This window comes from Melitaea cinxia, chromosome 12 (genome assembly GCF_905220565.1).
Source record: "Melitaea cinxia chromosome 12, ilMelCinx1.1, whole genome shotgun sequence".
Taxonomy (NCBI): Eukaryota; Metazoa; Arthropoda; class Insecta; order Lepidoptera; family Nymphalidae; genus Melitaea; species Melitaea cinxia.
The window spans coordinates 4,168,742-4,183,280 of record NC_059405.1 but is presented as its reverse complement, the minus strand read 5'-3'; the positions used below and the strand labels follow the sequence as shown (position 1 = coordinate 4,183,280).

Below are 14,539 nucleotides of genomic sequence, written 5' to 3'. Positions count from 1 at the left end.
TATATTTAAAGGATTTTTATTCAATGATATTTATGTAAGTTTAGGAGTAAACAAAAAAGGTATTATAGGATAGAATAGTTTATTAACTTTAGTACAAGTATCACGCATATTGTTTCTCAATACAAAACCCTATTGCTTTCAACACCTTAATATAAATATGAAGAAAATCTTAATCCTACATTTAAGAAATGTTTTTGAAACATTTTAAACAAATAATACATCATATACACTTAAATTTTAGGAAAAAATACGCAAAAAATATAACAACCATACACAATCCTATGGAAAAAATATCATAAAACTCATAAAAGCTTGGATAAATGCGGACCAAATTCATATCAGAGTTATGAGAGGCCATAACATCTATGAGACTTTTTTATAGGGTATAGACACGCCTCGTCAGAGATATTTCAAGATTTTTAATCACAAAACTTGTACACAGTAAAACGGTTTATTTAAACAACAGCAGGCATAATTATAATTTATAAATGAGAAGTTTCTTATCAAACATGTTTTATTACAATGAACAAGTAGGTATAAGTTATCAACATGAAACAAAAAGTACATTTTATAATATTTATATTTTGTAGCTTTATACCTAAAAAATACGGGCCGTCTTATAAGTATATCTTTATTATAGGACGGCCCGTATATATAAGATATATATATATACTACTTTTTTGCAAATTCTTTTAAAGTTTTATATATATAAGCAGTTGTCCGTTTTGTTACTTTTGTATCCAGACTTACAAATGTTCCAATCTCCTTCTGTTTAAATTAGCAAATAGGTAATAAATTTAACGCGGGTACTATAAATGCAGAAATTCAACATTTTAATGGCTTTTTTGTTAAGTTAATTTACCAAACACATTCTTATTTTTTTTTTTTGTTTATTTTAAGCTTAGTACCGGGATGACCGATGAGCTCGGTATTTTTATATATATATATATACGAATCATTATGAAATTATATTTAAATACGAATTACATAATGATGAAATATAAATAATATTTTTCGCTCTTAATAATAAAATAATATTATGAAATATTTTTTAAAAATATATATTTGATACGAGTTAGATGCATTGATAAGGCTTCCAATAATAGTTTTTCTCATAAGACTTGAAAAAAAGGGGGAAAAATCGGACTAGACACAACTGGACTCGAACCAGGGTCTTCTCGTTGCGGAATCGCACCGGAACTATTATAACATTGAAGATAGTGTTGAAATATACCTTCGTATTCTAATAATATTGTAGCAGTTTTTTATTGCCTGAAAACACGGATACAACGACATTTACTAAAAATTAATCCTCGCTAGATCGATTTATCGCCCCCGAAACCCCTGCATACTAATTTTTATGAAAATTGTTGGAGCCGGATCAGAAAAGTTTATTTAGCAGATTCCAAGCACTCATGCATACTTAAGAAGAGATAGTAATTGCCCGCGTATTTACGTACAAGTGAAACTTATCTACATTTTATTAACTCTACATATTTTATACCATGCGATTATGATATGTTACAGAAACAATAAAACAAAAGTTATTTAAAAACGTTTTGTTGAAAAGTTATAATAATGAAACAAGAATGAGTGTCCTTTATTACAATTGAAAAACAATTCTTCAGTATATTTCATTACAGTTAAGAACTTTAACAAATTAAGACAAAACTAGTGAAATAACATATTTACTAATACGAATACATTTTTAAGTACAACTATGCAATGCAGAAATTTACTCCTAAGATATATAAAAATCTTTAAAATTCAAACAGGTAAAAATAATGTTGTTGTTATTATTTATTTCGTGTTGGAAAAATAATACTCAGATACTTTACTTTCCACTTACTTCCTAAAAAATATAAACTTAGTAGTGATAGTTTTAAACAGTTTAACTCTTAGACATTTGGGTAGAGGTCACCAAAACCTTAACTACTAAAAATAAAATAATACTTAAAACTAGAAGATATAAAAATCTACATAAACACAAACGTTTCAGACCACTCCAAACTCTGAGTTTATAATATAGAACATACAAATAGGTTTTAAGTTCCGCAACCGATAGCCTAATAATACGAAATGTTTAAACGATACACTGAAACTATTTACATTTTTTTTCACTATCTGTCATTCGTTGGCAGCAAATTATAGAAAAAATACACTGGATAAAAACGAGACATAGTTTATCATATTATTATTTATTTTATATAGAATATAATATTTTGAAGTATTTTTATTTATTTGATTGACTAGTGGAGCGGTGACTTGTTATTTTGAAATTTGGAGAAATAAAATTTAAAATTAACTGTGCTATGGATGACGTCATAACTATAATAGTTATTATTCTATAATTTATTATAATATTTGTAAGAGATTGATCTGCTAGTGTAATAGGGCGATTTTATACAGTATTTTTTTTACATTTTTGTATTTATCCCAATACTATTATAGTTATGAAGTAACAATACCGTGTGTCAATCTTTTGGCACTTTGTTATTTGTATCTGTAAATATTTTTAATAGGAAATAACTTCCCGCAAAATAATAATGTTGAAAAGTCACAACAAGCACCATCGTGGTGAAATTGTTTTTTTTTATTTTTATTTAATTTTAGTACTGTTAATACTAAATCAAAAGCAAGTCGGAATATATGATCGACTAATTTTAAATAAGTTTTAATCTTGTCATATTATTATTTAAGATATTTGTAACTACAATTGATTGGTGAATCATGGATGAATTCTCAAATAAGACTGAAAAAGGAAAATTTTAAAGAAATTACAAAATCGTACCAATTAAATTAGACTCACGCATGATTAGTATTAAAATAGAAATCTGACACCTTTTAACATGCGTTCGTGCGGCAACCAAAATTTAAATTTGGAAAATAACAGACAACAAAAACTGATGAATGTTAAGAATAATTTAAATTTAGAACGTTGAAATTAAAAATCCGCGAGATTAGGAGCGTGTATATAACACACACATAATAATGCACAGAAGAATGTGGTGTATCGCTGGGAAAGATTTAAATTTGGAACAACGTTGGAATATTATCATACAATTTAAAACTATCACGCGCAAGAGAATAGTGAATCACATTAAATAATTTGAATTTGGAATCACATTAAACAATTTTTGGAATATCACACAATTTGAAAAAGGAACCGCGTGTGCCGCTATAAGGCCCGCAGCGGCACGGCGTACGGCGAGGCCCAGTCGCGCTCGAACAGAGCTCGGAGCGAGACCAAGAGCGCGCCGTCGGTTACGATCGCGACCCCCGCCGTGTCTATGAAGTAATCGCCGTACCAATTCGACGTACCGACGTATGCCGCTCGATCTGTCACCATGTACTTGTTGTGATTGACGCGCGCGTACGGGATCTTGTCCTGATCAGGCGTCGATGGTACGATGAAGCGGCGCTAAAACGACACATTCACTATTAAATTATATTTACTTAGCCTTTACATAAAATATGTTATAGTTTTATGATGGGGCTTGAATGTATAAATGAATAAATAAACGCCTCACACTCAAAGGATTGAATGCTGTGTCGAGAGTCCGGAAACATACACAATACACAAGCAAAATGCCCAGACAATACTAATGCATGTACAGGGGGGTCGAACCCGCAATCACTAGCGTAACAGCCACAAGCCAGCGGCGTGACCATTGCGCTGAGGTATCGAATTTCATATCATCGCAACCGTAGCAACGGTATATTCGTAGCAGATATCGTGACGCTTGCTACGAATTAACTTCACCAATACACGTAGCAAATCTTCAGAACTGTAGCGAATTCTGAAGCACTTCGTAGACGGTTGCTACGTTCTTACTGTTTACGAATTTCATTCATCGAATTATGTAGCAATTCTTCTGATACGTAGTGTTTAGAGTGACATGTGCGTCCTATTGACGTAAGATACACCAGGAAATAACTTGCTAAAAATTTGGAACAGTCATATTAGGAAATTAATTAGACCACAGCTAAATAATACTGCTTTCAAGCAGTATTGTGTTCCTGTTGATGAGTAAGGTGACCAGAGCTCCTGGGGGGGATTGGGTCGGCAACGCGCTTGCGGTGCTTCTGGTGTTGCAGGCGTCTATAAGCTACGGTAATCTCTTACCATCAGGTGAACCGTACGCTTGTTTGCCGAACTAGTGATATAAAAAAAAACCTTAAAAAAGACCATCAAGTAGTGTTGTGTTCCTGTGGTGAGTTAGGACGTACTGTGGATAGCAGGGATCGGGTTCCGGTGTTCAGGGATGGCATTCCACCACAGGCTAAGATAACTGATCACAGGGGGCTCTAACTAGGGAAGCTGGGGAGGGTCGAGAGTATCGGCAAGGTGCTTGTAATAGTCCTGGTGTCGCAAACGCCAATAGGCTATAATATAGCTTAGTCCGTGTGTCCGTGTGCGCGCGTGTGTGTGTGACACTCACCACCTGTAGGTCAACGCGCCTGAGAGCAGCGTGCGCGTGTGCGTGTGCGTGTGATACTCACCACCTGTATGTCGACGCGCCTGAGAGCAGCGTGCACATATGCGCGTTTGCGTGTGTGTGTATGGACACCCACCACCTGTATGTCGACGCGCCTGAGAGCAGCGTGCACATATGCGCGTTTGCGTGTGTGTGTATGGACACTCACCACCTGTATGTCGACGCGCCTGAGAGCAGCGTGCACATATGCGCGTTTGCGTGTGTGTGTATGGACACTCACCACCTGTATGTCGACGCGCGGGTAGGCGCGCGCGAGCGCCGCCAGCGAGGCGAGGAAGTGGTCCTCGGCGGGCTGCGAGTGGCGCCACCAGCTGATCAACATACGGACGCGGACGCGCGCTTCGAGTGCCGCACGACGTATCGCGTCGTCGATTTTCGGCCAGAATCTAAGGGAAATAATTTAAAATTGTAATAAAAATAATACGTAAGAAATAAATAAATAATACGTAAGAAAAATGGGTTAAAAGATTATTATTTTTTTTGATAGGCTTCGTTTTTTTTGCACGCCTCCACGAATTTGCTTTTCACAAAATAAAAAATACCTCTATATTTTTATAACGTTGCTCTAATATGCTATCATATACGCACCATTATACATAATATAAGTAACTAAGCCGATAAACATAATTAAATGCATATAAGTAAAAGCGCCATCTATGAGATTTTTCTGTAGATATGAAATGTAAAGAAGAAACGGGTAAATGAATGTTATTTTAAAAGGTATAATCGTAGGTATTTTTGGTGCTGTAAAGCGTTCACGCAGACGACGTCGCGGGCAGCAGCTAGTATAAAATATATGCAAAGTTCGTACTTGAGTTTCGGCGCGTACTCCAACGCCGGCCCGTAGTCCATGACGGCGATATAGACGAACTCTTCGGCGGAGTTAATGATGTTCACTATAGCATCGTCGTCGTTCGTTCGACCCGCCGGACTCAGAGGCGGAGGGGAACTCTATGTAATATGGAAACACATATTGGGTTTAATGCGTGGTTGGATATGTTTTTTATTTTTTTATTTAAAATTAACATCCACGGAGTCTAAAATCCCCATGCCTTTAATTAAATATCATGCATTATAATTATGCTTATCCTACAGGCGGTTTATTACTTAAAACTACAGATCGACAGGCCTGCGAGTGCCTAGTGAAGCTAGGACGTGGTCCGACGATGACGGAATTTTTCTGTCACAATATTATCTTAATTTTTTTTAACAATACTTTTTTTTGCCAATACCTTAACCTCAGCGTATACTGCTTTTTTGGTGTTGGTGCGTGGTTGGGTATTAGGAAGCTTTTATTCAAAAGTATTATATAAATAATTGTATTTTCTTGTGAATGAAAAAACATCGACTTTAATTACATGGGATAATAATACAGCGTAGGTAGACGAAAAAAGAGTCAACTAAATATAATATTACTAGCTGTGCCCGCGGCTTCGCCCGCGTTGAAATCAATGTGTCACAAAGTTTTCCCAGCAAACTTCCAATGAAACTTTCATCAAAATCGGCTTAGCTATTCCGTAAACCTTTCTCTTGAAGCCCTCTCTCCATTAGTGAAACCGCATGTAAATCCGTTTAGTAGATTTTGAGGGAATCGATCACATACACTTTTGGGGACGCCCGCGACTACGTCCGCGTGGTTATGAAGATATGCATATCTTATCATTAAACATCTTTATAGTAATGCATTACTATAAAGATGTTTAATGCAAATTATTTTTTTACTTCAGTCACTTGAAATGCTTATCACACTGAGTAACTTTTTAAAAGGCACAATTTAGTATAATTTAATAGCTATTTTTATAAAACCTCTACACACTACATTTTTAGTTTTATTTTCAAGCTGCAGTATAAATAACCTATCAGGTGAACTTATAGCTGCTGTATATGTTTCATACAAACTATCAACCGTAATTAAACCCCCTTAGCGGTGAAATATCGCAAAATCCGTTCTTAGCGGCGACTACTAACTATAGGTAATCTACATCCCTGCCAAATTTCATCTTTGTCCATGCTGGATAGATGGACCATCCAGCGGTTTTTGAGTTCTCGTGATGAGTGAGTCAGTGACCTTTCTCTTTTATATATATAGATTACGATGCATTATTTGGACACCTCCTCACTACTGTCTACGCCCTATAAGAAACCTATATGCCAAATTTCAAGTTTGTAGCTGTTATAGTTTCGGAGATTTCGTGATGAGGGAGTCAACCTACCATCCCCGTTTTAACCCCAAAAGGGAGTTGATTTCTAAAGATACATTATTGGGACACATTCTCACTATCTAAAGAGCGTATATTTTAAATTTCAAGTCTCTTACTTCAAAAACATAGGACTTTCATACAAACTTCAAACCCCCGTTTTACCCCCTTAGGGGTCGATTTTTATAAAATTCGTTCTTAGCGGATGTTTACGTCTTATAAGGAGCCTACCTGCCAAATTTCAAGTTTATAGGTGTTATAGTTTCGGAGATTTCGTGATCAGTGAGTCAACCTACCATCCCCGTTTTAACCCCAAAAAGGGGTTGATTTCTAAAGATACATTATTTGGACGCCTTTTCATCATCTATAGAGCATACATTTTAAATTTCAAATCTCTTACTTCAAAAACATAGGACTTTCATACAAACTTCCAACCCCCGTTTTACCCCCTTAGGGGTCGAGTTTCGTAAAATCCGTTCTTAGCGAATGTTTACGTCCTATAAGGAGCTTTTCTGCCAAATTTCAAGTTTGTAGGTGTTATAGTTTCGGAGATTTCGTGATCAGTGAGTCAACGTACCATACCCCGTTTCAACCCCAAAAAGGGGTTGATTTCTAAAGATACATTATTTGGACGCCTTTTCATCATCTATAGAGCATACATTTTAAATTTCAGGTCTCTTACTTCAAAAACATAGGACTTTCATACAAACTTCAAACCCCCGTTTTACCCCCTTAGGGGTCGATTTTCATAAAATTCGTTCTTAACGGATGTTTACGTCTTATAAGGAGCCTATCTGCCAAATTTCAAGTTTATAGGTGTTATAGTTTCGGAGATTTCGTGATCAGTGAGTCAACCTACCATCCCCGTTTTAACCCCAAAAAGGGGTTGATTTCTAAAGATACATTATTTGGACGCCTTTTCATCATCTATAGAGCATACATTTTAAATTTCAGGTCTCTTACTTCAAAAACATAGGACTTTCATACAAACTTCCAACCCCCGTTTTACCCCCTTAGGGGTCGAGTTTCGTAAAATCCGTTCTTAGCGGATGTCTACGTCTTATAAGGAGCCTACCTGCCAAATTTCAAGTTTGTAGGTGTTATAGTTTCGGAGATTTCGTGATCAGTGAGTCAACCTACCATCCCCGTTTTAACCCCAAAAAGGGGTTGATTTCTAAAGATACATTATTTGGACGCCTTTTCATCATCTATAGAGTATACATTTTAAATTTCAGGTCTCTTACTTCAAAAACATAGGACTTTCATACAAACTTCCAACCCCCGTTTTACCCCCTTAGGGGTCGAGTTTCGTAAAATCCGTTCTTAGCAGATGTTTACGTCCTATAAGGAGCCTATCTGCCAAATTTCAAGTTTATAGGTGTTATAGTTTCGAAGATTTCGTGATCAGTGAGTCAACCTACCATCCCCGTTTTAACCCCAAAAAGGGGTTGATTTCTAAAGATACATTATTTGGACGCCTTTTCATCATCTATAGAGTATACATTTTAAATTTCAGGTCTCTTACTTCAAAAACATAGGACTTTCATACAAACTTCCAACCCCCGTTTTACCCCCTTAGGGGTCTATTTTCGTAAAATTCGTTCTTAGCGGATGTTTACGCCCTATAAGGAGCTTTCCTACCAAATTTCAAGTTTGTAAGTGTTATAGTTTCGGAGATTTCGTGATCAGTGAGTCAATGTACCATCCCCCGTTTCAACCCCAAAAAGGGGTTGATTTCTAAAGATACATTATTTGGTCACTTTCTCACCATCTATAGAGCATACATTTTAAATTTCAGGTCTCTTACTCCAAAAACATAGGACTTTCATACAAACTTCCAACCCCCGTTTTACCCCCTTAGGGGTCGAGTTTCGTAAAATCCGTTCTTAGCGGATGTCTAAGTCCTATAAGGAGCCTACCTGCCAAATTTCAAGTTTGTAGGTGTTATAGTTTCGGAGATTTCGTGATGAGTGAGTGACCTCTCGCTTTTATATATATTATAGATTATAGATTATAGATTAGAAAAAACTCAAAAACTATCTGTCAGATATATAGATTAAATTAGAAAAATATTACAGTACAAGTGGTAACGTACTCTTTTTTCAAGTCGGTTACAAAGAAGAATCCTTCAAGATTTTACAGTTTTGACCAATTGAACATAAGACCTTAAATAAACTTAATCTTAAATGAATATATTATGTCTCTTGGTTGTGAATTATTACAAGAATTCTCACAACATAGCTCGGTGGACCGTAATGCTCGGAGTCCCATAAAATTAACGTAACAGCAGAATAGAATAAAAAGTTGACGAAATAATAAATGACTATCGCCACTAGAAATATTAACACTAAGAAAAAGCAGAACTTCAAAACCGTACAAACTGTTTTGTTCATATTGATGTGTTTTTTATACTAAAACTTCTTATCATAATTCTAAGTACCTACTTAACTAGTAATAACTAGAACATCACACAAAGCATTTTTACCAAAGAACATAAAATTGAAACATGATATCACTTGTATACTACACGCTAGATCGAATTGATCCAACAATGAACAAGTCCATTATACAATGAATTGCAACATAACAATGTAACAGCAATATTGATTGAACTTACACTCGAAACGACATTATATCAGACACGAAATCAAAAAGTATACAACTACTTTGTAGATAGAGTAATAAGTATCGCTTTACGATTCTGCCTGTAACATCTCACTGCTGGGCAGCCTCAACTACGAGTTGGCGAAACCGCTTTAATCCTGCTTTAAACTATTTTTTGTTTTTTTTTTTATAATTTATCATTATCTATTTTCCTTTGAATGAGCAGACAGTAATAGAATAAAAAATACTTTACTAATATATGAACAATTATTTTTAATAATAATAATTTTTTAATAATTTTTGAAGTCGGTTAAAAATGTGATAGATTATGTAAGAAATACGATATTTTATGATATAAAAATAATACCTCATAACACGCACGCGTCAACCGAAAAAAAGAACAATTTGACGATAACGATCTATAAGAACGGAATTCATTATAATAAACGTCGTAATCGCCGCGAGGCTATGCTAATGCTAATTCTATGAAACATATTTGTAGACTTTCTTGCTAGTCAGTGTACAAATGCTATTACATGCCATGTACCGTTAATTTAAAAAAAAAAAAAAGTTTTTTTTCGGCGAAAATACGTAAAAACTTTTTAAGATAATAAAAATAAAGACCGACAAAAAACCGAAAAACCAAAAACTTAAAAAAGGTTTACAAATTTTTGTTTTCCGGTTTTTTGTCGGTATGATTATTATTATTATTTTTTATTAAAAACGTTTTATTAATAAATTCTTATAACTAGTCAACTGATTCCACAATTATTCTACAATTAGAAGCACATATTATTATAATAAATTGACTGTAAAATACCACGTTACGACTTATGGAATAGAAATAGAATACATAATTATTTACATGCAAAACTGCGCCTGACTTATTGCAGTACAAGCAGCGCATAAAGCTCCAACTCTTATGCTATATCTTATATACAGTGTCTTATATATAGTACTCCTTCATTACTAGATAGCTCGCGTAATTTATACCACTAAGTTGCATTAATACTAGTAGATAATTTTCTAGATACACACAAGTTCTAGAACAAATTTACTGGACTTTACTTTAAAAAGCTAAGAACTCAAAATCAATCAAACTAAACCACTGAAACTGAAAATTTCTTCTTTTTTTTTTAATATAGTTCAAAAGCACTTTTGAATCGTCATTTGACAGACATTGGTTACAGAGACATTCACGACAGACATCATTTGTAAGTAATATTTTTTTAACAAATTACACAATTATAGTTAATATTGTGAAGCTATCAAGTTACCGATTCAGAATGTCGGATCCCGCTAAGAACAATCGGCAAGAAACTCAACTCTAGAGGCGATTGCGCCGGTTGTGGATAGACTTTATCCTGTATATGTTACGAATAGACTTTAAGAGCAGGAGGTAGAATTAGCAATTGGAATGTTTTCCTCTTAAATTATAAACGACGACATTTTAGATTCACATTTAGGAATATAAATATCTAGTAAATATAGTGGAATTAGATGATAAATAAGAATAACAAATCAAACTTTTATCTGTTGAATAAAGTCATTCGTCAAATAGCATTTTGAAAACCGATGAAATAGACCCTTTTTAAAACCATCAGTAATCTGCAGTATTGTAATAAAATAACTATTCTTAAACGACCTGTCGCACCATATAAAAGGTTAATGCGTTAGGTGTCAAAGGTCGCTTCTATAGCGTTACCGATCGCTAGCTTTCAATCGTATGCAAACAATATCACTTAATGTACATATATACCTATGTATATGTGTTAAATGATGTCATTTATAGCAGACCGTGTGCCAGTCCGATCTAATAAAAACTTTATCTGACTCTTTTACTGCGTCCTTGATAAATATTAAATTGAATTTCCGATATGAATACGCGCGGGTAATGAATGCAGCTAGATTCTATTCGAGAAACAACGCAGAAATTCGAAATACTTGTTAATGAGAAGAATTTCTCGACCAAATTGTGTTTATTATTTTAAAAATGTTTTTATAGTTATATTTTATTACTATCGCTATTTTAATATATTTTACTTTGAGCCAGACATAAAATTTCCATTAATTTCATTTTTATTATGCTCGTTTACAAACAAGTTCAGTCATCATTTCAGCCTATCGCAGTCCACTGCTGGACATAGACCTCCGAAGTTCACGCCAGACATCCCGGTTTTCCGCAATCCTCATCCAGCCTACACCGGCAATCTTACGTAGATCGTCGGTCTAACGGGCCAGAGTAGGTCCCACACTGCGTTTGCCAAGACGCGGTCTCCACTCCAGGATCCGTCTGCTCTAACGACCATCGGTTCTACAACACAGATGGCCAGCCCACTGCCACTTCAACTTGCTAATTCTGTGGGCTATGTCGGTTATTTTCGTTCTCTCGCGAATGGTCTCATTTCTAATCCTATCTTTGAGAGATACCCCACGCATAGCCCGTTCCATTGCACGTTGAGCGACTTTTGTGGACCAGTCCCTTCGTCAGTGTCCACGACTCGGCTCCGTATGTTAACACAGGCAGGACGCATTGCTCGAAGACTTTTGTCTTCAAGCATGATGAAATCTATCTCGTTCCTCGTCACAGTATCAGGGCATTGCCATGTCCACCTCCTTTGAGGCTCTTCTCAAAAAATGTGTTCATCAAGAAAAGCCCCTCCGATTCGAGGAAGTTGACAAGCATCTACCCCCTGCGATTTCTGTGCCCCAATCCGTATGGTCCATACTATATAATATGTGTATAATCCGTACTAAAAAATGTACAAACTCTTAAATAAACTGCTAAGTTTGCTATGGATAAATGTAGGCTGACTTGGATAAATTTACTCTCCGAGCAAAAACTTGCTCACATATGCTGATGTTCCTGACTGATTAAAATGTCCATCATCATAATGGCAAACCAGCGAAGATTATGCTCGAGCGAATTTAGATAACTTTAGCATACTACTATTAGCGAGAAGTAAATGAGCAATGGTTATAATGAAGATATAAAAAAAAAAAACGGTAACAATACGTGCCCTTGCGAGACACCAGCTTCAATCTTAGACCAGTCAAAAAAGAGTTTTGTATACTTCTATGGGTATAATTAATAACTAAGTTTTTTAATGTATAAAGAAAATAATTTATAGGAGTTAATACTTGCAGAAACTATATAAGATTCGAAGCAATTTTTGAATTCAATTAGAAAATAAAGAATCCACAAAATTATATTAATATACAATGGCGAACAGAAACTAATTCGAAATTACTTTTTACAAAATTCCAAGCTGACGAAACAGCGGGTAACCAGTAGTTAATTAACATCAGAGTTATTTATCTGAAATAAATATTGGTTTTTCGTATACGATATAATTTTAATGAGATTGCATTAATTAAGCTTTAGGTAGGTATTTTTCTATTTTCCATGTAAAAAATGTATACGAGTATTACTATATCGGGTCAACGCGTTATGTTAATGTCACTCTGTTTATTTGTTTTATTTTAGTACGAAACAAAAATGACTACTATATTATCAACATCACTGGTAGCAGCCATCCTGTCTTCGATATTTTCAATCATATTGATACTGATATGGATCTTACACCCGAAGTGGCGGAGCTTGCACAACTACATAAGCATCAACCAAATCGTTTGTGGAACATTACATTTGATTGCGATAAATTTAAAAGACATACTCGGAGAGACAATAATAGACGAATTCGAGGACTTCTTTATTTCACTCAATGGATATTTATACTTGGCGTCCACATGCTGGTCCCTGTGTGCCAGTCTGCACGCGTACTTAAGACTCGTGTTGGTGTTCACCGGCAAAATTAGTTACGGTAAGCGAAAGGCGACCGTCTTCAGCATTGGAACTCTTATAATAATAAAGAGTGTCAGCGATTTCATTATACCGTTTATGTACGATCTCAAAGGATTCTTTGAATTGATCGGTTCGAGAATGGTGACTATATTTATGCTTACGATCGTTAATTTATTTCTATTCGTCAGAATTATTATATCCGTGATGCCGTGGTGCAAAGAGCGGGAGGTAAAGAAAAAAGGAAAACGTGCATCTGCTTTAGTCGGTGTTGCGGTACTGTGTGATGTTATAACAAGTGTGAACTATTTACAGTTGTTTATAGGTGCTTCAGGTATTTGTAATTTCCTATTTGAATATAGACTAATAGCAATTACAATTATTGTGCTGTTTAATAGAACGTCTAATGACTATTGGAGAATGCTTATAAAGCGAAGAAAAAGGAGAAAACGAACACAGGCAAGCATGGTTTAAATACCATACACATTTGTTAAAAATAAGTATTAAAAAATATACTTAGATATAAAAGTAAGATAGTGGATAAAAAAGATAGAAGATTTAGGTATAGGACCAAATTTTGCAGAACTAGAAACAAAACTAAGAATGTAGGAATGAGAGTCAACAGTACACATAGTTATATTTTATATCTATAGACTAGTACAGTTGCGATATGACAATAATAAAAATAAATATTAGAAAATTACACATTAGTTTCAATTTATCCAAATATGAATATATTTTCCTAACTGCCTAACTGCGTACCTACGAATGGGGCGTTCTGTAGCTGTTATTGATCACGAAGATCACAAAGCAATTATTAAATTAATCAATAAAAGAACGCATAAAAAAATAACTTTAATATTAAATTATGACAGAATCCGATTTAAAATTACTTTTAATAAAATTACATGTGAATGAAGTACGGTAGGCAATAGTTAATTAATGTTGAAGTATTATTATTTATCTAAAATAACAATATTTTATGCGACACAATTTTAATGAGATCGCGTTAATTAAGCTTTGGGCAGGTTTATTTTCTATTTTCTGTAATATTTAATGTGTATTACAATAATGTGAGAGTAAGTTACATTTACGTCACTCTAATATTTTATTGTTCAATATACCAACCAATATGACTACGATTATATCAACATCACTGGTAGCAGCCATCCTGTCTTCGATATTTTCAACCATATTGATACTGATATGGATCTTAAACCCGAAGTGGCGGAGCTTGCACAACTACATAAGCATCAACCAAATCGTTTGTGGAACTTTACATTTGATTGCGATAAATATGAATTACATTTTCGGAGCGGACGATGTCGACGACTATTTTACGTTACTCAACGGATATCTATACTTGGCGTCAACGTGTTGGACACTCTGTGCCAGTCTGCACGCGTACTTAAGACTTGTGCTAGTTTATACTGGTA

The 14,539-nt window shown here is 34.8% G+C and overlaps 1 protein-coding gene across 1 annotated transcript in view; it reads right to left on the bottom strand.

Moving 5' to 3' along the window:
• Window positions 1–2,565: 2,565 nt before the first annotated feature.
• LOC123658516 (5'-3' exonuclease PLD3-like) overlaps window positions 2,566–14,539 on the bottom strand; it is a 60,613-nt gene continuing 48,639 nt past the window's right edge. Inside the window, exons 9-11 of the mRNA XM_045593915.1 lie at window positions 5,311–5,450; window positions 4,720–4,885; window positions 2,566–3,421 (exon numbers count right to left, since the gene is read on the bottom strand). Coding sequence (XP_045449871.1) covers window positions 3,179–3,421; window positions 4,720–4,885; window positions 5,311–5,450 — 549 coding nt within the window. The 3' untranslated portion in view covers window positions 2,566–3,178. The remainder of the gene's footprint in view (window positions 3,422–4,719; window positions 4,886–5,310; window positions 5,451–14,539) is intronic.